The 21,551-nt window shown below is 39.3% G+C and overlaps 1 protein-coding gene across 1 annotated transcript; it reads right to left on the minus strand.

The window, feature by feature from the left end:
- Positions 1-6,719: 6,719 nt before the first annotated feature.
- On the minus strand, positions 6,720-7,619 carry TAS2R16 (taste 2 receptor member 16). Its single transcript, XM_061197993.1, has one exon. The coding sequence runs from the start codon at positions 7,617-7,619 to the stop codon at positions 6,720-6,722; it is 900 nt and encodes a 299-aa protein (XP_061053976.1).
- Positions 7,620-21,551: the final 13,932 nt, after the last annotated feature.

The following is a 21,551-nucleotide window of genomic DNA, read 5'->3' on the forward strand; positions in this document are numbered from 1 at the left end:
CCTAATATCCAGGAACTGTCCTGAAGTCTTGCCATGCTAAACTCATGTATGTCATGGATTCTCCTCTTGTACCCACATTTTAGGACCTAGGAATTTTCCTTTTATGTCCACTTAGAGGCATGGTCATAGACTATCATAACATGAAATGCCAAATCATAATGAGTGAGTGAGAGAATATAGAGCAAAAACTGGAGGGATTTATATGACCTTGTGACAAACCTCTCAGATAATAGCTTGAAGGACTTGTCAGTAGGACTAGAAAGCTTCAAGTTGGTTGACCAAACATCCCCCTACCATGGGCAGACCTGGATGAACATCATGAAATTCAAATTTCTTACCTTTTTGTGTGTGTGTTTATTAGTTTATTTTAAGACATGTTTTACCTCTCTTTCTGTATAATATGTTACAATCTGGACTCTGTCTAGACATACATCTTGAGATTTGATTGGAGTACATTCTACCCACCCTTTTTCTGATTAATTCTTAGGTTACTACATTTAGAGCAGAGGTAGGGAGAAAAGTTGATTTCTTGATTTACCCTTCAGAAGACAATCTTATTTCCAAATTCTTGGAGTGGGTCTCATTCAAACCATCAAATACTGTCAACACCCGTCTGCCAATATTCTCAAGAAATATCTACCTACACAGTCTATCTTTAGACTTTAAGAATGAAGGCTTGTGAAACTTATCTTCCCTCTAATTTTAAACTTAAATTTTAAGATCTATTTTTTCCTGCAAATGCAAGTGATTATTCCCAGTCATTTTGACTGTATCTTGGCTGTGTTTCAGTTGCTTACATCTAGCATATTTTAATAAAAGTTAATTTTTAAAAATCTAGCATTTAGTTTAAAATTTAAAGAAAAACTTCTGTCATGATATAGGATTTATCTCTAACCAGTGTGACCTGTCATTTTTTTTTTTTTTTGGGGGGGTTTATTTATTTATTTATTTATTTATTTATGGCTGTGTTGGGTCTTCGTTTCTGTGCGAGGGCTTTCTCCAGTTGTGGCAAGCGGGGGCCACTCTTCATCGCAGTGCGCGGGCCTCTCACCACCGCGGCCTCTCTTGCTGCGGAGCACAGGCTCCAGAAGCGCAGGCTCAGCAATTGTGGCTCACGGGCCTGGTTGCTCCGCGGGATGTGGGATCTTCCCAGACCAGGGCTCGAACCCGCGTCCCCTGCATTGGCAGGCAGACTCTCAACCACTGCGCCACCAGGGAAGCCCGACCTGTCATTTTTGATATATTCTATCTAAAAAATTATTTGAAGAAACTTGGCATGGCAATATAGTTAATACAACTATATGTTTGCCACCAAAACTAGCAAAAAGTCAATTCACACTTAGGATCAATTTTGTAAGTTTTATTAAATATAGAACATCATCTTAAAGAAATGTCTGGGGAGTTTGAGACATGGCTAAAAGATGGTGAATGAGTCTCAAGGATTCTATTAAAAACTCTGTCTAGAAAAATCAAAGAAGATGCCTTTCCCCCTCTTATTAGGAAGCATTTTGACATTATGAATAGTCACAGGAATAAGTTATTTTATACTGATTGTAAAATATACTGTAGATGCTCCTCTAGACTTTATAAGAAAGAGTTCCCCAAAATCTCCTTTAATATGCATTTCTGGAATTAAAGTAAGTCTGGATAATTTTTTTAAAAGGTTTACAATTGCAGGTGTGTTATGATTGCTTTTTTGCTACAATACTACTCATACTATTATCCTTGGTAGCCTTTCTCTCTCTTTTGGCTCTTTATCTTTAGCAAGACCAATTTTGGAAAGAACTTGCCATAGTTTACAATACAAATACAAGAACAATGAGGGCCATTAACACAAGAACAGTAACACCATTAACAAAATATAGACACAAACACCAAAACAGGAAACAGAGCAGAACTCAGTGTTCTGCTCAAGATTTACCAGGCACTGGAAGTTATTGTGATCAAGTCCAAACTTTAAGGCTACTCTATCTGGATTCAAGTAGAGGGAATTGTGAAGTTTGTGGTGGCAGGAAGACTAAGGATCATCAGAGGTTAAACCTTTACCTTGGCCTTTGGTTTGGTTCCTTCTGGGAAAGGAATTTATCTCAGGGTCTATTTATAAGGAGAATGTAATGCACAGTACCTGACAAGCAATCTCAGAGAAAATGTAGGCACATTTAACATCTTATTGACTTTTACATCTCCTGTAAAAATTTTATTGAATAGACTGAGCTCCAAAGAAACAAGTTTTTCTCCAACTTCTGCCTTCAAACATGTTCTAGAGATCATCATTTCCCACCTCTTGTGGGTATTATAGATTCCACAGGTTTCTACGAATAGTTCCCTTTTGATTTATAGTATGAAACTATAAATAAATAAGAGGAAAGCTGGAAAATTTAGAAGCATGAGGGAACTAAACAACATACTCCTGAACAACCAATGGGTCAAAGAAGGGGTCGAAAGAGAAATTTAAATATATCTCAAAATAAATGAAAATGAAAACACAATAACCAAAACCTATGGGATGCTGCAACAGCAGTTCGTAAAGGGAAGTTCATAGTGATAAATGTATATGTTAAGAAAAGAGAAAGATGTCAAATAAACAACATAACTTTACACTTCAAAGAACTAGAAACAAAAGAACAAACTAAGCTCAAAGTAAGCAGAAAGATCATAACAAAGATCAGCATGGAAATAAATGAAATAGAGACTAGAAAGATAAAAGATCAGTGAAACTATTAGCTGCTTTTTAAAAGATAAAATTGACAAACCTGAGGAAAAAAGAAGACACAAATAAAATCAGAAATGAAAGAGAAGACATAACTGACACCACAGAAATACGTAGATCATAAGAGACTACTATGAACAATTACATGCCAAAAATTAGGTAACCTAGAAGAAATGGATAAATTCCTAGAAACATAAAAGTATCTTAAGACTGAATCATGAAGAAATAGAAAATATAAACAGATCAACAATGATTAAGAAGATTGAATCAGTGATCAAAAACCTCTTAACAAAAAAAGCCCAAGACCAGATGATTTTACTAGTGAATTTTACCAAACATTTAAAGAAGAATTAACAATAATCCTTCTTGAACTCTTCCAAAAATTGAAGAGGAGGGAACACTTTCAAATTAATTTTATGAAACCAGCTTACCCTGATACCAAAGCTAGACAAGAACACTGATGAACATAGATGTAAAAATCCTCAACAAAATACAAGCAAATCAAGTTCATCAGTACATTAAATGAATCATACACCACGATCAAGAGGACTTTATCCCTGGGATGCAAGGATGATTCAACATACACAAATCAATAAATGTGATACACCACATGAATAGAATGAAAGATAAAATTCAAATGATCATCTCAATAAATGCTATGAATAATGAGAGTTATATAGGGTAGACTGCTTACAGGTTGGACAATACAGGTATATAGGCCCTTGGTGCCTGAATCTCATATCTACCTAACTCAAGCTCTCAAAAGAATTTCCTTGTTCTTAGCCCAAACATCTCTGTTATTCTTTCTAAAGTATCTTCCTTTTAAATCCTAACCAAATTTAATTTAATCCAAATTAAAACTTTTCACTTCTAATCTTAGAACATTTTTATTTTATGGAATAGATTTTAATCTATTTACTACTTTTAATGTGAACTTTCCATGGCATGTCCATTAGCTGAATATTCAATAATAGATGATTAGGGGTTTCTTCAAAACTTGTATATGAGGAAATTGCACATAGTACCCAAGATCTGGGGGAATGCAGAAAATTTTCAGACCATGAATGTTTCCATTTTTTTCTAATGGAATGTGAGAGTTTATTTTATTCTGAAGGACTTTAAAGGAAGGGATACATGATAAAAAGCCTATAAAAGGTGAAATATGTGATGTTTGAAGTCTCATGGTAGACTTTTTATATATATTTTTAAAAAACACTCATCTAGATGAGGTGCTTTGAGCAGTTCTGAAAAATGTAGTTCCAGAAAGCAACTGCTTTGATTCCTAAGGAAGAAATTCTAAATAATGCAAACTTTTTTATAAGCATCTGGGTTTTTGATAATTCTGTCTACCTACAACAAACTTGTGAGTGCATAACCACTATTTTAATAATTATTTTCCCTACACTAGTGTGTAATACCATATTTGACTTTGCTTATGCAGGCCGTAAGTTCCAAAAGGCAATTTCCTGGGCCACAAAGGCATCCATTTGAAAACACTTGAGATTGAATCAACATACTTTAATAAAAAAAGATGTATAATCTAAAAAAAAAAAAAAAAAAACCAAAAAAAACTCTTCACTCCTTTAAAATTTATCTCTTCATTTCCTTTCCTTTTCCTTTGCTTCTTAGGTCTGGTATTAACAAACAGTATGAACTTAGGTAATTCACATGACTTTTGTCGGTCTGTTTTCCAGGATTGGATGATCATGACCTAACTTGTCCAGTTGAAAATGATTAAATGTACATGGAAGCTCTTTGTGAACTATTAGATACCACAATGATATGAGGCAGTTATTATTTCTGTTTCTACATTTTATTTTATTAATTTCTGGATACCTTCCACTGGCTCTAACATCCCTACCTCATGCATATCCTTCCTGGATACCTTTTCCATTGCACTTTACTCAAAATAAGACAGCGAGAGTATTACACATATTTAACAACTTCTGAAAGAGTATCTGTGTATTTGATAGTTGGGAGCAGAGGGGGAAGGTTTTTCTTTTGTCTCTCCTCTATTTACACATACGTGTGGAATACAGTTTCTGTTTCTTTCAGCTTTCTGAGATTTTTAGAACATGCAATATGTGGATACAAATGACCGATAGCAATAATTCAAATTTCAATTGCTTTTTTGTCTCACCTATTCTGGTAGGCTCCCAAACTCTTGCAACCTACCACCCCACCAGCTTCCTAAGCATTCCTGGGATTATCTGGTCAGATAACACAAGGTTGATATCTACGTTTTATTTTCCTTTATTTACCCAGTCCCATTTCATCTGGTTATGACTCTGCTCCCCAGACATTATTGCATTCACCAGGCTCTGTCCCACCTTCTACTCCAGTTGAACCATTGGAGCTTGGGAAATGCTGAGGCTGCATGGGGTGCTACTGTGAAGTGGGAAAATACGCTTTACTCCCCTTTCTATGTAACAGTAGAAATGCTGCTGAGATATAGCAAATGGAACAGAGTCTTTGGAAAAAGTTTTTTCAGTTTGTACTTACATTTCACACCCTCAGTTTCAAATATGAATTCAAGGGATGACTTGACTGGGAGATAAGTCAGAGTGATAGACCCAAGACCAGATCAGAATTTCCATTCCCTTCCAGGACTAAGCTTTCTTTTGTGGTCAGAACTTGAGATACCTGCATTCTTTTTCCTGTAGGATGGTTTTTTCCTCAGGAGGTGTTTGAGCCTTCTCATGGCAGAACCAGAAGTTCAGTTCATCAGACATACCCCATATATATAAAAGGTGAAAACAATTATATTCATAAACTCTGGCATCAGAATGCTTTAAGAGATGAAGCTGTCCTTAGGAAAAATACCTTGACAAGTGCCTGGAGCAGATGGAAGCTGAGACTCAAAGGTCCAGAGGTTGGCAATTACTAAGACACTTTGTTGCTAGTGGGTGAGGGTGAAGAGGAGAGAAATAAGGAGAGAGATGCCATGGGGATAAGGTAGGACTTAGGCCTATAAGGAAAAGGGTATGAGAGAAACCTGTGGGATTGGGAGGTTGAAAGGACTTCTAAAGAATAGGAAAGTCCTGTACGTGATTTTAATTCGATTCCTGTGTGGTTCCTGTATTCTTATCCATTTGGGAAGGACTTTGGATTGTCAGAGAGCACAGAATAGAAAATTATAGAAAACTTAAGCCAATGTCACTCAGATTTTACAAAGAGGAGTTCCCAGCTCACATCTGGGTTATGTATGGAAGAAAGTGAGCTAAGCCTCAATCTGGGAATATTTCTAGAAAGTCCATTCCAACCTGTGGTAGAATGAAGAGGCAAGAATCCAGCCAGTGGAAACTGTGTGCCGTTGGTCAAATTAAATTGCCAATATTTGAAGAGGTTCCAGGATGACCCTAGATTGGGTAAGTCATCTGCTTTTCTGAGGAAAGTAATGTCTTGGCAAGAAAAAGAAGAGTTAAAATTTGACTTGAATATTAAAAGCATAAAGGCATAGTATTTGGAAGAGACACAAATAAGGAAAATCATATTACTGAATAAAAGTACAGAAGCAACGGAGAGAGAGATACAAGATCTTTTCTTGACTAAAATATGGAAAGTAAATCAAGGGCTTAGCATGGAGAACATTCAGGATGTGGGCAATAAATTCTTGTGGGGAAGGGATTCATATTAGTATGAAGAATTGGCAGTCATGGAATGGGTCAAATAAAAACAAAATGCAGACACCGTGACTTTGGGTCTCTTGTGTTGAATATACTGGGAGAAAGATTTCAGAGGTAGACAGGACTAAGGAGAGATGGAGATGTCATGAGAAAGTTGGGGCCAACCTGGGGACAGTGGAAAGGAAAAGAAAGGAGTGGCATAGATTAGAGAAGGGATTGCTTGTTTGGAGATAGATGGCTGTAGGGAAAGAGAGTGAGGCTTGCATCTATGGTGCGTCACTATCACACAGGGGATTGTCAAGAGTCCTGCCGGTTAGGTTATTGATATTAGTTGTATCAGTGCAAACACCCATTTGCCCAGGGGTCTTCTTGTCCCCTGTGCCTCAGGCAGCCTCTAGGCCCCAATACCTTACCTTTAAAACCCTTTTCAATTTAGGGCTGCTCAGCATCAGTGAAGTCAAATGAATAGAGACTAGAGCATAGATGATAGCTTCCCAGGCCCAGAACCAGGACCCCTTATTAAAAAGGACACCCCAGATGGAGATTAGTAGGGTCAGAAAATAAGAGGTGAAGAAAATGAGGAAGACGGCAAGAGACCTCAGGGCAGTAGAGTGAGCTTCCAGGCTGGAGTTGGAGTGGCTGGTGTGATGATCTTTCATCTGCCTCAGATGTTGGAATAATAAGGCCATGAGCAAGATGGTGGAGGCCAGGAACAGGAGGAAAGGAATAATCAACACAACCACTTGCTGGCACATGGAAAAATCCCACAGGAATATCTCAAGTCTCTCAGTCGTGGTGCTGTTTCTAGGGAAATGCCTCTTGGAGATTAATTGAATCTTGCTGTAATGCCCAACAGCTGCAAAGATGATAGACACACAAGAAATCAGCAGAGAACCCAGCAACAGCCGAGGAACCAACCTCACAATTCTCCACTTCAGCCAGAAGATGGGGTGGCTGAAGGAGACTTTGACACAGTAGAAGACAGCAAGCAAGCTGGTCAACCAGAATGAAAGAATGTTAGTAAATTCCCAGACTACCCTGAAGTACCAAAATTCATAATTAGGGTGGAAGTGGGAGCAAAAGTTGTACAGCATCGATGACCACAGTTGACAGATGCAGCAGACACCCAGGCTGGTGAGAATCATTTCCACTGGTGACAGCCTTTGGAAACTAACCCACTCTGTGCCCAGCACTACAGCAGTTAAGCTGCTCTGCGCAATTATTGTCAAGAACTTGAGCATATAGATGATCATGAAGAAGACAGAGAGTTGGATGGTTATCATCCTTCTATTCCAAAGAAACTTCCTGGGCACAGACTCAGAATCTCTGCAACAATTTCCAGGTAGGGACCAGATTCCTGGCCCCACTAGTGTTTCGCATAAGAAAATATCTACCTCTGGATGCACATTTTTCTGGGCTTATTTTTGACTTTCCCATTTTCCTATCTGCAAGATTTGCTTATGCTTTGCTTGCTGGTTTGTTATCAGGCCTGGATGCAGGGAAATGTTGTTTGAATGTGGATTCTTGCTCCTGAGGTGATTTGATTATTCCCATGAAAAGCATGCCTATTTCATAACCATGCTGTTTATTTCTTCTTTATCTGCCTGAGGTGTCTTTAGCTTATTTCCCCATCTTTTTAATAGAATATCCTCAGTCTTTTAACCTAAAATTTGAACCACAGGATAGATAAATCCTTCGCTGTCCATTCACATCCTGGGTAACATTTCTGCTCACTGAGTGCTGTAACAATGTCAACTTCAGAAACCCTGTGTCCCCAGCTTCTACAGCAGCTGGGCGTGGATGCGACAAAGTTTGAGTGCATAGAAAAAACAGTAAAGAAAATCTTTGCTCTGAGATTCCACCCACGAAATTGCTGGAAGCTGAGACCTTCAAGTATCCCCATCCAAGATGGGCCACTTTCTTTACTGCCCATTGAATTCCTCACCTCAGAGAAATCACTGCACGGTGCCCCCAGTGCTCTCCCTACAATTGAGGTATGGCCTCCTTGGCTATTGTTCTGCCGACTCCTGTGCCTTGAGCTCATGCTTTATATATGTTTGGGAAATGTTCTTGTTCCATTATCATCACCATTTTTTTTCCCCTTACATGGCGAGGCTCTGTTTGTCACCGCTCCCATTGCTCAAGATGAATTGAAAGAGGGCCCTCTTACCACAAGTAAAACCATTTTGAAATGTGGGGTCTACTGAATAGAGAAGTGTAGAAGCCTTGCTCTCTTTGTTTGTTTGTTTATGTATTATTGTCTTCGAGCTTTCCCTTCTCTAACCAGCCTGTGGAGACAAAGGTAATCGCTGTTGATGGTAACTTCGAAGTCCCTGGCCCTGCTGTAATCTGGCTCTGTAAAATTGTAGCCCTCTGTAAAGTCCCCACTAGGTATTTCTGGAAGTGTCTCGTGAGGGCTCACAAGCAAGTCTGACCCCAGTGGATGTGGAATGGGCTGGTCCGTCAGGCGCCTGCTGAGGATGGGCGCTTGGCAGCTGCTTCCCTGTCCAGCTGTGTAGCCTGGCCTGGGCTGCACCGTCCCCTGTCTGTGCCCCTGCTGCTCAGAGCTCCACCCCGTGGGCCCTGAGGCTGAGCTGAGCAGCCAGATGTCTGTGGGGAAGCAGCCCAGTATTCACACTCTGAGCTGTTTGAGGAAACTTGGAAGCTTAACCCTTAGTCCTTCTATTCTTTGTAATCTCACTGGAGGCAAATTTGATGTGCAGTTGCCCAAACAACTACAATAGCACCCTCTTGAAGCAAGCCCTTTTTCTATCTCGATTCTGGGACCACAGTTCCAAGTATCCAATGTCGCTGGTGTGGAAGTGAATGCGTGGTGGTGTGTGGTACCTTGGAATATGAAGATGGTAATTGAAAGCCTCAGAGACAAAAAGATCCCTATAAGCAGGATGCTTGTGATTTTGTAGACTTTCAATGCTGTTTTAGACAAGGGACAAACTACACATTACTTCTAAATATCTCAGTATTTAGGAATCCAGAGCTATATATGCAGACCAGAAGATGAATTCAGGAAATTAGTTCTGGAAAACGATACCAGATAGACACCAAATATTTAATTAGTGCCTTCAAAATTGAGAGGATAATTCTGATAATTACTAGTTGATGAGGGAGACAAAGTGAAAGTCATAGAATCCTTGAAAGTAAAACAAGAAACCACTGAACTGACGGTGCAAAGGTAAACCACACTTTAAAATTACACTAGGAAACAATATTAGAAAGCATCTGATCTGCATTCTCAACAAAATGCAAGAATCAGGAAATTTTAAAAGGGAGATGGCACCTTTTAGTTTTCAATTAAAAGGTGAATTGGTTGAGATGTATCCAGGTATAAGAAGGGAGAAAGATAAGAAATGATGTGATTTGAAATATGCAGTAATAGCATTAACACCTGCCTTTTGTCCTGGATACACTAGGCATGTTGCCTCCTTTATTCACTGCCTCATTCTGAGAACCCTCAAGGCCTGGCTCTACTGCACTCCACAGGGGCACTCTCCATAATGATAGTGACCAATCGAATAACCCAGATTCTCTGTGAAAGTTTGAATGTGAGACATATAAAGTGAGTCCCTAAGTGGTGGTTGATGTTCCCTGGGGTTAGGAGTTCAAAGGCTGGCTCTTTTCTTGTGTGGGCATGTGAATCCTGCAGAGCAATCTCTGGGGTCCCTTGATGCAGCAACTAGAACACAACAGCCCCTAGTAGGTACTTAGAAAATAGCTGTTGAATGAATGATGAGTACAAGGAGAGCAGACCATGTGTCCTACTATATCACAAGTGTAAGGGCCTTGAAAATCAAAAAACTAGCCTCCTAGCGTAATAGAGAAATGCACACATGTGATTATACTCTTATGTCATTCAAATAATTGAAATTGACAAAGATGCTAAAACATAAGTGTGCCCAAATTAACAATTTTTTAGGGAAAAACTTGTGGCTTGGGCATTTAATCTGAACAAATCCTTCAAAATTGAATGAGACAAATGATGATTATAAGTTCTTATACATTATATGTGACATTGTGGAGAGTGGTTCCCATGATCTGCACTGCTGTGAATGTGCATTTATTGATCAGTGTTTGGACCAGTGGGGCTGGCAAATGGACCCCAAGTTAGTATAATATGAACTCAACAATGTGACTTCAACAATTGTTAATATACCGTGGTAGTTTATTTACATCGTTAATGTCCCCCTTCCAGAATATTGACATCCTAATGCCCCAAACCTGTGAATATGTTACCGTATGTGGCAAAAGGGACTGTGCAGTTGTGATTAAGGACCTTCAGTGGGGAGATTATCCTGGGAAACCTGGGTGGGCCCAATGTAATTACAAAGGTCTTTATAAGAGGAGGCAGGAGGGTGAGAATCAGAGAAGGAGATGATACAATGGAACAGATCAGAGTCATGAGCCAAGTAATCCACAGGAAGCTTCTTTTCAGTCTGTGCTTAGTCTAATTTTTTCAGGATATATTTGTTCTGTGGAGGAAAATGGCATTCATCCTTGAAGGCTGTGGGAAAAATGATTTCATCCTCACCTTAAAATGAAGAACACACTTTGTTTACCTGCCTTCCCCTTTATAATTCCCTTTCCTGAAAAGTAGAACTCTTTTTCCCACAGGCTTGTCGTGGAGTTTTGCCTTTGACCCTTGTTAAAGCAATCCCAAATTTGACCAAAAAATAGTGGAATCAGATGTTTCCCAATTAGCCAAACACATTTTCTTCCTTGTGTTACTGGAATTCTGTAACAGTCAGAATCGATCTTTTTCATGTGGCAATGGCTCCCAAAGGGTCAGCATTTGAAAAGAATATCTAATAGTAACTAATGTGGTCCAAGCACACGATCCAAACTCATTCTCTCGTCTATTTTTAATTCTACCATCAACCTGTGCAGCCTGAAGCAAGTTCATTTGTTTCTTGCTTTTTATCTCATTCTTGAAATAAGAATCATAGCATTAATTTGTTTAGTCTCCAATTTATTGAATGTACGCATCACTGAAACCCTGGGAGCATGTACCCAGTCAATTGGCAAATTGCAAATTGTAGAAAATACAAGAACTATAATTTAATACTAAAATGATGCCATCCAAAGGCCTTAGGCAAAATTCTGGCCAAAAGGAGTTAAAGACCATCCCCACCATCAACAGCAAAACAACTGTGATTCAGGTGACAGACAGAACTCCGTTCAGCACTGCCTCTGTTTTCATCACTCTTCCCAGGCACTGGCCCTGCTGCCTTAGAACGTTTCAACACTCAAGGTGCAGAGCCTCTGGTGATCTGAGGTAACATGGAGGAGAATAACACTCCCCCTCTCCTGTTATATTCAATTAGAGGGGGGAAAAATAAAGCCACAAACATACTCCAGAGCCTCAGAGATGTTTACGTTGTGTCTCTCCCTAGGACATAGCACAAGTCCATGAGGTTGGGTGGGGTTAAGGGAATTGAATGATAAACACCACCCTCAGAGACACTCCTCTCTTGCAGTGTCTAAAGCTGTGATTCCTACAGATTAACAGCATCAGCATCTCCTGGAGAATAGTTAGAAATGCAAATTCTTGAGCCCTACCCACACCTACTGAATCAGAGATTCTGGGAGTGAGACCCAACAATCTGAATTTTAACCAGGTTTCTAGGTGATTTTGATTCAGTTTGAAAATCATTGATTCAGTTTGAAAATCATTGATTGAAACATGTCATATCTGGTTCCTTCTAGCCTGGGGAGGACTTAGGTCCTTGTACATACAGGCTACCCTGTGGCCACTCCTCAGGAAGCTCCAGTTTAAATAGATTTATCAGTCTCCAATGGAAGGCCCAACTTTGGCCCAAGCTGAGACTTTCTCAACATATAAAAGAAGTGAGATCTTTGGTTTTGTTTTTAATAAATGATGTTCTACTATGAAAATTTCTTTGTTCTAGTTTTGGGGCAGAATAAAATTTTCAGATGTTGAAAAGAGGGATTTTGGAATAAATCTTTACTAAAAATATGTGGTGATGGGGAGTGAGAGGTTGGCTATGGAAGAGCTGTGCGAAATCTTCACTTGGTTACCTTCTGTATGTTTCTCAACTACAAGGTCAGTAACTCATCAGCCAGTGCTGGGTGCACACAGTGGTGCCCACTCTGTGCACTCTGTGCATCCAAGGGATGACTTGGATACATCTGTACCACCAAAGCATTTGCATAGGAAAAAAACAGAACAGGGAAAGTGCAAACAGCAGGATAGAAAGAGATGATGAAGAAAAAAGTAAGAATTGAAGAGAAAGAGGACAAGCATTCTCAAACCTCCTGGTCTTTGTCCCATCTCAGAATTTGGAGTTGTTCATGGGCTGCCTAAACTCTCTTTGTAGAGGCAAGAAAGGCTCTTCAGGGACTATGTCCCTGGAGTTTGAAAACAATCATTTCTCAAGGATAAACCACATGTGACTATCCTGCTAGTCTAGGTCCGGCCACCTTTCCCCAAACCTTCATACCCATAAATACATACATTTTTAAAAGATAAGTAACAGCATGTTTTTGTATGGTGCAAATGATCTAGTAGAGGAGGGGAAACTGATGATGCAGGAGAGAGAGAGAGAGGGAGGAAACTAACTTCCGGGAGCGTTGTCTTTAGTAAGCAAGAGGTGGTAGGACTCAGTCAAGTAGAGGAGTTGGCCTTTGCTGCATGCAAGGATTTTTTTCCCCTAGTAGCAGGAGGAAAAGAAGCATACACGTGGTGATAACATATAGAAGTTCCTTTCTTACGCGTGTTTTTTCAGTGAGGTGGGAAACAAGGTTCCATGAGTTGAGAATGAGGAAACGAAGGGAATATTGGAATTTAAAGACAGGGGTGAGTTTGCGCAGTAGATATTTAGGAGACAAAGACGTCTCGGGGTTGTGCTTCACAGAACTCTAGAGGGCAGTATTTGCATAGACTAGTCAGCAAGGAGCTGTGGCGGCTATGGCTATGAAAATGTGCTGCTCAGATTGCCTGCTGCTGGGAATGTAACTGGTGAGCCAAGCTTCTGGATCCACAAGCACATTTGCAATAAGCCATGCTTCCCATGGGCTGGGCTCACCTAGTGACTGAGCATGGCAGAGGTAGAAGGAGGAGTAATGCTGATTCATTCCTGTGAGATGGGGGACTCGTCAACTGTGACTTTGACTCAAGGACACTCTTCATTCAGGCCAGGACTTTCTTAAAACTGCACTGCAGCTCAGGAATCTTCCTACCTGACCCTCTTGCTTCCCTCCACCCCTTCATAGAGGTCAAATCTCATCTCAGTCTGGATTCTATCTTTGTCTTCTCCAGCTTCATCCTCCTTTTTTTTCCACAGACATTTCTCCAGTAAATCTCTTGCATATCTAATACTATTTTGGTGTCTGCTTTTTGGAAGTCTGAACAAACATAAGTGATACCAGGAGTGGTCTGAGAAACAGGTGATCAGATGGGGTTTGGACTGACAAACTCATATCCCAGCAGGCAAAGAGGACCTCAATATGAGGGTTATTTAGGGCACAGATGGTCCCTGGCACAGTATGGTAGCCTGGTTGCTAAAGATTTCACTAGTGGTGAAATAGTCAGAGAAAGACAAATACGGTATAACATATGTGAAATCTAAAAAAGCCAAATTCATAGAAATAAGGATAAAATGGTGGTTGCCAGGGATTGAGGGGTGAGGAAAATGGGGTTATGTTGGTTAAAGGAGATAAAATTCCAGCTATAAGATGGATAAGTTCTGGGGATCTAACATACTTGAAAGTTGTTAAGAGAGTAGATCTTAAATGTTATCACCACAGAAAGAATGGTAATTATGTGAGGGGATGGAGGTGTTAACTAACCTTATTGTGATAATCATTTTGCAGTATATACATGTATCAAATCATCATGTTGTACACCTTAAACTTAAGTATATGTTTATAATATCTCAATAAGGCTGGAAAAAATAGCAGACTAGACTCTGCAGATGAAAAGATCAGTGAACTTGAAGAAATAACAATAGAATGTATATGAAACCAAACTCAGAGAGAAAAAAAGCTAAGCCAGGGAGAGGGAGAGGGCGAGAGAGATAGAGAGAGAGAGAGAGAGAGGAAGAGAGAGAGAGAACACTGCTGTAGAACAGCTTCAAGTAGCCTAATATACATGCAACTGGAGTCCCTGAAGGAGATGAGATGGGGAGAAGGGAAGGAACAGAGAAACATTTGAAGATATGTTTCAAAAAAATAAGGTAGTCTCTGTAGAAAAATAGAAAAATAAAGCATAATACATCCAAACAATGAAATATTATTCACTGCTAAAAATAAATGAGCTATAAAGTCATGAAATAAATCGAGGAACCTTCAATGAATATTACTAAGTGAAAGAAATTAATTTGAAAAACCTAGTCTATAATTCCAATTGTATGATATTCTGAAAAAGGCAGAATTATGGAAGATCAGTGGTTATCAGGAGTTGGGGGAGTATGGAGGATTTTTAGGGCAATGAAACTATTCCATGTGATACTGTAATGGTAGATACATGTCATTGTACATTTGGCAAAACCCAGGGAATATACATCACCAAAAGTCAACCTTGATGTAACCTATGGACTTTGGGTGGTGGCAATAATGTGTCAATGTAGATTCACTGATTGTAACAAATGTATTACTCTGGAGCAGGATGTTGATGGGGGGGGGGAAGCTGTGTGGGGGGGGATGGGGGGGAGTGACAGGAGGTATGTGGGAACTCTCTGTGCTCTCCGTTCAATTTTGCTGTGAAACTTAAAACTCCTCTAAAAGAAAAATCTATTTAAAAAAAGAACGGTCGGAAAAATTTCCAAATTCATGAAAATTATAAACTTAACGGATCCAAGAATCTCGATAATCTCCAAACACAAGAAACATGAAGAAAATTATGCCAAAGTATATAATAACAAAATTACTTGAAACCAACGCTAATGAGAAAATCTTATAAGTAGCCAGAGAACAAAGATGCATTAGATACAGAAGAAAAATAAGTATGATAGAAGACTTCTTGTAGAAAACAATGAAAGCCGGAAGGTAGTGGGGCAAAATTTTAGTACACTGAAAGAAAAATTTTAAACTTTCAACCTTAAATTCTATAACCACAAAAATATCTTTCAGAAATTCAGGTCAGATAAATACTTTTTCAGGCATATGAAAGCTGAAAGATTTCATCTTTAGCTGACTGACCAGATCCAGTGCTGGCAACAATATGGAGAAATTGGAGCTCGTCTATATTATTGGTGGAAATGTGAAATGCTGGGACACTTGGAAAACAGTTTGGCGGTTTCTTTAAAAGTTAAACATACACCTACCATATGATATGGCTATTCCATTCCTAGGTATTTGTTTACCCAAGAGAAAGAAAACATATGTTTGCACAACAACAAAAAACCCCAACATTTTGGGTAACCCGAAGTATCTGAAATTTTTTCTTATTTTTGTTATGGTAGTATCCTTGCTCATTTTAGACCTTCATAATTGAAAGTTTAAAAAAATGGAAAGTTAAAAGCTCTAACATGCAACTTATCTACAGAATACTCATTTGTTGACATACCACAAATTACTGTTTTATGAAATGAGATTTACTTGTAACAAATGAACTTTCTTTTTTTGTTTTTGTTTTTGTTTTGGGGCATGTAATCCCTTGGTCTTGTTTTAACCATGTGGGGAATGAGCTTAAGACATAGAAGGCTTTTATGTTTTTCCTGGGATCCTCTAGATATTTAAAAATTCTTTTTACTGTTAAGAAGAAATCATGCTTAGGAGGCCACATAAGCTTTTTAACTTGCTCACCTCAAGAAAAAGTATTTTGCTTGTCTCTTCCCTCCCCTTCCTGGGACATTCTCATTTGATGGATTTAGGAATTTATTTTGTGTGTATATTGTGTATATTTTACACACTATTTCTATACAATACAATTTCTGTATATTATGATGTTTTGACATCTTGAAAAACTTTTCTGGCTGGGGAGAGACTGGCCCTACCAGAGCTAGCCAATTCTTACAGTTAGCAAAGGGCCCAGCCAGGAGCATGCTAGTGATATGCAAACTAGCCTTTCAGTCTCTATCTGGTTAGTAAAAGAAAGACTTATACAATGTCTCATAAAATTTTGAGGGCAAAATTTCCGAACTGTAATTTGCAATCTTTGGTTTGCTTGTAAATCCTATAATATTTCTATTAACAAAGAGAAAATGAAGCAAGTAGAACATAAGTCAGTGGAGACTGTAGCCAATAAATAACATATTCTGACGATTAGTCTGTTGCTTACATTTTCACTTATTTGTATTCTCTCTCATTTTCACATATATGTATATTTTCAACTTAGTCTCTTAGATCTTCCTTTAATCCTTCCAGAGAAAGATAGTGGGCACAGAAAGACTCACATGAATTCAAATATTATCATGTATATGTAAGATAGTCACATTATGTTAAAACATACAGCATGCCAGTTTCAATATCCCTTCCCAGTTTTTCACGATGTAATTTATTATTTTGGATATGATGCATCAGCTTATTTCTTTCCTTTGAATCTAGGTAAACACGAGAAAGTGCCTTTCTGGACATATGAGGAATAAAAATGTGTGACTTAGGTCAACTAGCTGGTCATTTAGTAATTTATAAACAAAACCTTTATTCTCATGTTAGCATACACAGGGTTTCTGAGGAATCAAAATCCAGATCAGAGTCTTCGGGCTTTCGCTTGACCCAACTATTCTCCCTTATAATACTCTGCAATTGGAGTAAAGGTGAGAAAAAAGGAAACAGAACAGAGAGAGTGAACATGAAGGCTTAGATTTTTTTTTTTTTTGATAGGATATTTAAATTTTTGTTTTGCCTCGGAAAATGGGGAAATAGAAAACTGGAAAAAAATATTTATGGTAGTAATATATTTGAGATAAAGAAAAGTAGATAACACCTTTTACACAGCAACAAATATTTTGAGAAACATTTAACTTCATTAAGTGCGAGAATTTAGTTGATCCAATAAAAAAAGTTATCCATAATGATTGGATTTTTCTTGGGAATCAATAAACAAATTAAAAGTGAGCCCCTGCTACTGATGGAACACCCTTGGATGGAGGATGATGGTGAACGGGCCCGGCATGGTGCAGATTCTTACTCCTGAGGTTGAGGCAGGAGAAAAAAAAGATCATAATAATCCCTGAGTCCTACTCAAAGACCTGTGCATCATCCTTGTTTCAATAAAAATTTAAGCGCCAATTCCAAGTTTTGGTTATTACCCATCCACTGTTGCTATGAAAATGTTGCTGGACCTCACCATTAATCAAACCCCATGGCAAGAGGAGCAATTAGCCTTATAGCCGTTGCTCCCCCCACCCCCCTATCTCCCAGCCTGAGGGAGGATGCCCTGGGTGAGAGAGGAACCTCTCACAAGTGACAGGTACGGGGAGATACGGGCTGGTGCCTCTCCCTCCGACTTTGTTCTTTGGAGCAAAATGAATTGGCCTTTGCTTCAAGGGTCTGGGTGTGATGAATATTCAGTTTAACTGGACTGCGATAAACGATCCTCAACCCCCTCCTCATTCCTCTAGCTAATCCAGCCATCTGGAAGAATTAATGGCATTTCTTACGTTCCAGTTTATCATCTTTGAACCTCCTAGATCCAACAGCCATAGAGAAGCAACAAGCCTGCTCCTCCTACAGTCACCTCCATGGCTCCAAATGACAATGCCAGCTTTTCAGTTGCTCATGACGAAAATATTGGAGTCGCTGCTGACTCCTTTCTTTCATATCCCAAATCCCATCCATTAACAAATACAGGTTTTCAAAACCTATCACTTCTTATTACCTCTGCTACTAATATCCTGGAGCGAGCTGCCATCGTTCCTGACCTCGAGAATATTGCAGTAGCCTTTCTACCATCTGTCTGACTCCACTGTTGCCATCCACTATTTATTCTCAACACAGTGTCCAGAGATACACTACCAAACGTAAAATAGACAGCTAGTGGGGAGCAGCTGCATAGCACAGGGAGATCAGCTGGGTGCTTTGTGACCACTTAGAGGGGTGGGATAGGGAGGGTGGGAGGGAGGGAGACGCAAGAGGGAGGGGATATGGGGATATATGTATGCGTATAGCTGATTCACTATGTTATAAAGCAGAAACTAACACACCATTGTAAAGCAGTTATCCTCCAATAAAGATGTTAAAAAAAAATAAACATAAAAGTGTAAGCCGTACCGTGTTACTCCTCTGCATGAAATCCTCCAATAGCTTCTCATATTGTAATGGTCTACCAGACCGTACAAGATCTTCCTTTCTCCAACCCCATCATTTCTCTGACTATGCAGGCTCCAACTGCAGAGTCTCTTGGGGTCTTTTCATTATTATTCCCAGTCTCACTTAACTTCTTCTCCCAGATATCTAGTTTATTGTCTCAACCCCTTCTGGTCTTTGCTCAAATACACCTTCACAAGGAGACTTTCTTTTATCCTTTATTTAAGATTGCATTTTCTCCTTCCCTAGCCCTATGTCACTGGTCTTATCCTCTCCTCCTCCCTTTTTTCTCATGGCATTTCTTCCCAACTGATATACCATGTACTAAATTATTTGTTTAGAGTCTGCTCTCTGCACCAGAATGTAAGTGTCATGATTGCAAAAACTTTGTTTTGAGCACTGCTGTATCCCCAGTGCCCACAACAGTGGCGGGACCAAAATAAGCCCAGTGAATATTTTCTTGAAAGATTTTTTGAATTTTGCTAATGCTACTCTAAGCTTTTCTAAAGCTATTCCTAACTTCTTGAGAATATTTTGCTCATTATAACAAAGAGGACCAGATGAAGGAATGTGGATTGGAAGTACATCTCATGTTGGGGAAATAATTCAACACGAATGCTATAATGGTATTGAAACCATAGGGGTCTCTTCATGGAGAAATCTAGCATCTGCATTTACACAGCTAAAAGTTGCCACTGGTGGCAGTTTGGCCTTGTGTCTGGAGAATGTACTGTTTCATTAATTATTTCATGGAGCAATAGTCCAAGATTTCATTTCACCAAAGGGATAAATTTGTAAACAGTATCAGAAGTCAAATGGAGAGGTGGTGAGGAAAATAAAAGGAATACTTGAGAAAAATGTCAGTTGGGTACAGTAGCTCTGTGATTATGAAATATGATAATAAACAATATGCTGTTGCTTTGAATATCCTCAAAGATTAGATATGTACAGGATGTTCTTTTCCTTTTCTGTTGTCATGTGCTAAAATAGCACATTTTTTAAAATTACCTTGGAATGCAATGACCTGACTAGAGAATGTTTATCAGAGGAAAAGTCTACTTATCTCTCACCTCCCCGACATACCTCAGTCTTTTCCTCCAGATACCCTGCCCCAGTTGGGGTTGGTTTTCAGTACCCTTTATTTTCATCCATTTCACTTGCTCCTTTTTCCCTGGTGACTTCTTCATCAGCCCTTCAGTATTGCTCTTGCCACCATCCTGACTTGCCCATCTGTAATAATGTTCTTTGACGATTTTTCTGTGCCTAAGCTCCCACGTCTAGGTCTTGGGTCACTTCATGGCTCAACACCAACATTTTCCCTCCTTCCTATTTAATTTCCCCTCCTACTCTCGATTCCTCAACTGACAATAGCGCTTAACCAAGTCTTTGTAAAGGAGATTTTTCATTGATCCTATGTCTCTGTCCTTCAGGGAAATGGATTTTCCTCTCCTTGCTGGGACTCTGCTCCTCACATTACCCCTTCATCTCATCCTGTCCCACTTCCTTTGGAGTTATTTTCACATTTTGTCCTCTCCCTTACCAATATTATCTTTCTGTCTCCTCAGGCTTTTTATACCCTCAAACATTCTCAATATTCCCAGGTGACAAAATCAAAACAAACAAAAACTAAACAATCAGAATCAAAATTGTGCAAAATCCTGCTAATCCTCGTAGCCTTTTTTCAACCCCTAATGTTTTAAAGCAAAACTCCAGGGTGTAGACTTGCCCAATTTCTGTTTTCTATTTCTGTTCACACTTTATGATCTATTTCTTTCTGCACCATTTGCCTGAAACCACTCACAAGTATATCATCCATTACTTTCTGTTACTCTGCCCCTAATTATTTAGTGTCTCCTTCTTTCTGCAAGGGACTGTATTAGGCAGTATGGAGGCTGGATTAGACAGTGAACACACTAACTCACCCCAGATTGCTTCTAAGCAGAAAGTTTAGGTTATTTACTGAGTGTTGGTTAGAAAATGAGCAGGAAAAGGTAATTGGATGTAAAAAGCAGAAGGTAAGGGAAATAAGAATTGTAAATAGAAGTAGCAAAAGAGACAAATGATAACTAACAGTAAGTGAAGAATGCCATAGTGTAATGAGAACAGAATTCCCTGGTCAGATTGACTGGGTTAAAGTCTTGGCTTCCCCACTTAATAGTTCTGCGACTTTGGCCAAATTACATACCTCCTTAAATTTGTTTTCTATAAAATGGGAAGACAGTTATAGCCACATCAAAAGGTTGGCTTGAGGGTTTAAAAAAAGTCCATGTGAAGAATTTAGTTCATTGCCTAGTACTTAGTAAATGCTCAATAAATATCAATTATCTTTACTGTCAATGGTCTACTAAAGATACCGTGACACTGTGAGAGACGAGAAGGGGAAAAAGTTTTAAATTTAATTTTTCAAATATTCTTTTGTTTTAAGGAATTTGCAATCGTTTGTGTGTGTGTGGTGCTACAGAGCTTATGTGAATATGATTTATGTCAGTAGTGCCTACTGTCCACTGTATTCTTTATGTTTTTAATGCTGTATTATTTGGAATTTGTGGTAAAGACTGCTAGTTGCTCTCAGTATCCATTTCCCTCTTCCTCTGTAGTAACAGAGTCTTGATTTTTAGCTGGTTACCTTGTAGTCCAGGGGTCCCCAACCCCTAGGCTGCGGACCAGTACCAGTCCTCAGCCTGTTAGGAACCAGGACGCACAGCAGGAGGTGAGTGGCGGGCGAGCAAGCGAAGCTTCATCTGCCACTCCCCATTGCTGCTCATCGCTCGCATTACCGCCTGAATCATCCCCCACCTCACCCCCATCCGTGGAAAAATTGTCTTCTACCAAACTGGTCCCTGGTGCCAAAAAGGTTGGGGACCACTGTTTCTATTTGAAAGACTACATTTCCCAGACCCCTTTGCAACTACCTGTAACCAGGTAACTAAGTTCTGGCCAAAGCGTTGTAAGCCCACATGATGTGTGGAGTATCAAGGAGTCCTCCCCTT

Source organism: Eubalaena glacialis, chromosome 8 (genome assembly GCF_028564815.1).
Source record: "Eubalaena glacialis isolate mEubGla1 chromosome 8, mEubGla1.1.hap2.+ XY, whole genome shotgun sequence".
In the NCBI taxonomy this organism is placed as follows: domain Eukaryota; kingdom Metazoa; phylum Chordata; class Mammalia; order Artiodactyla; family Balaenidae; genus Eubalaena; species Eubalaena glacialis.

Excerpts from the sequence above, each read along its gene's own strand:
- TAS2R16 (XM_061197993.1), bottom strand. The coding sequence starts at position 7,619 with ATGATAACCATCCAACTCTCTGTCTTCTTCATGATCATCTATATGCTC.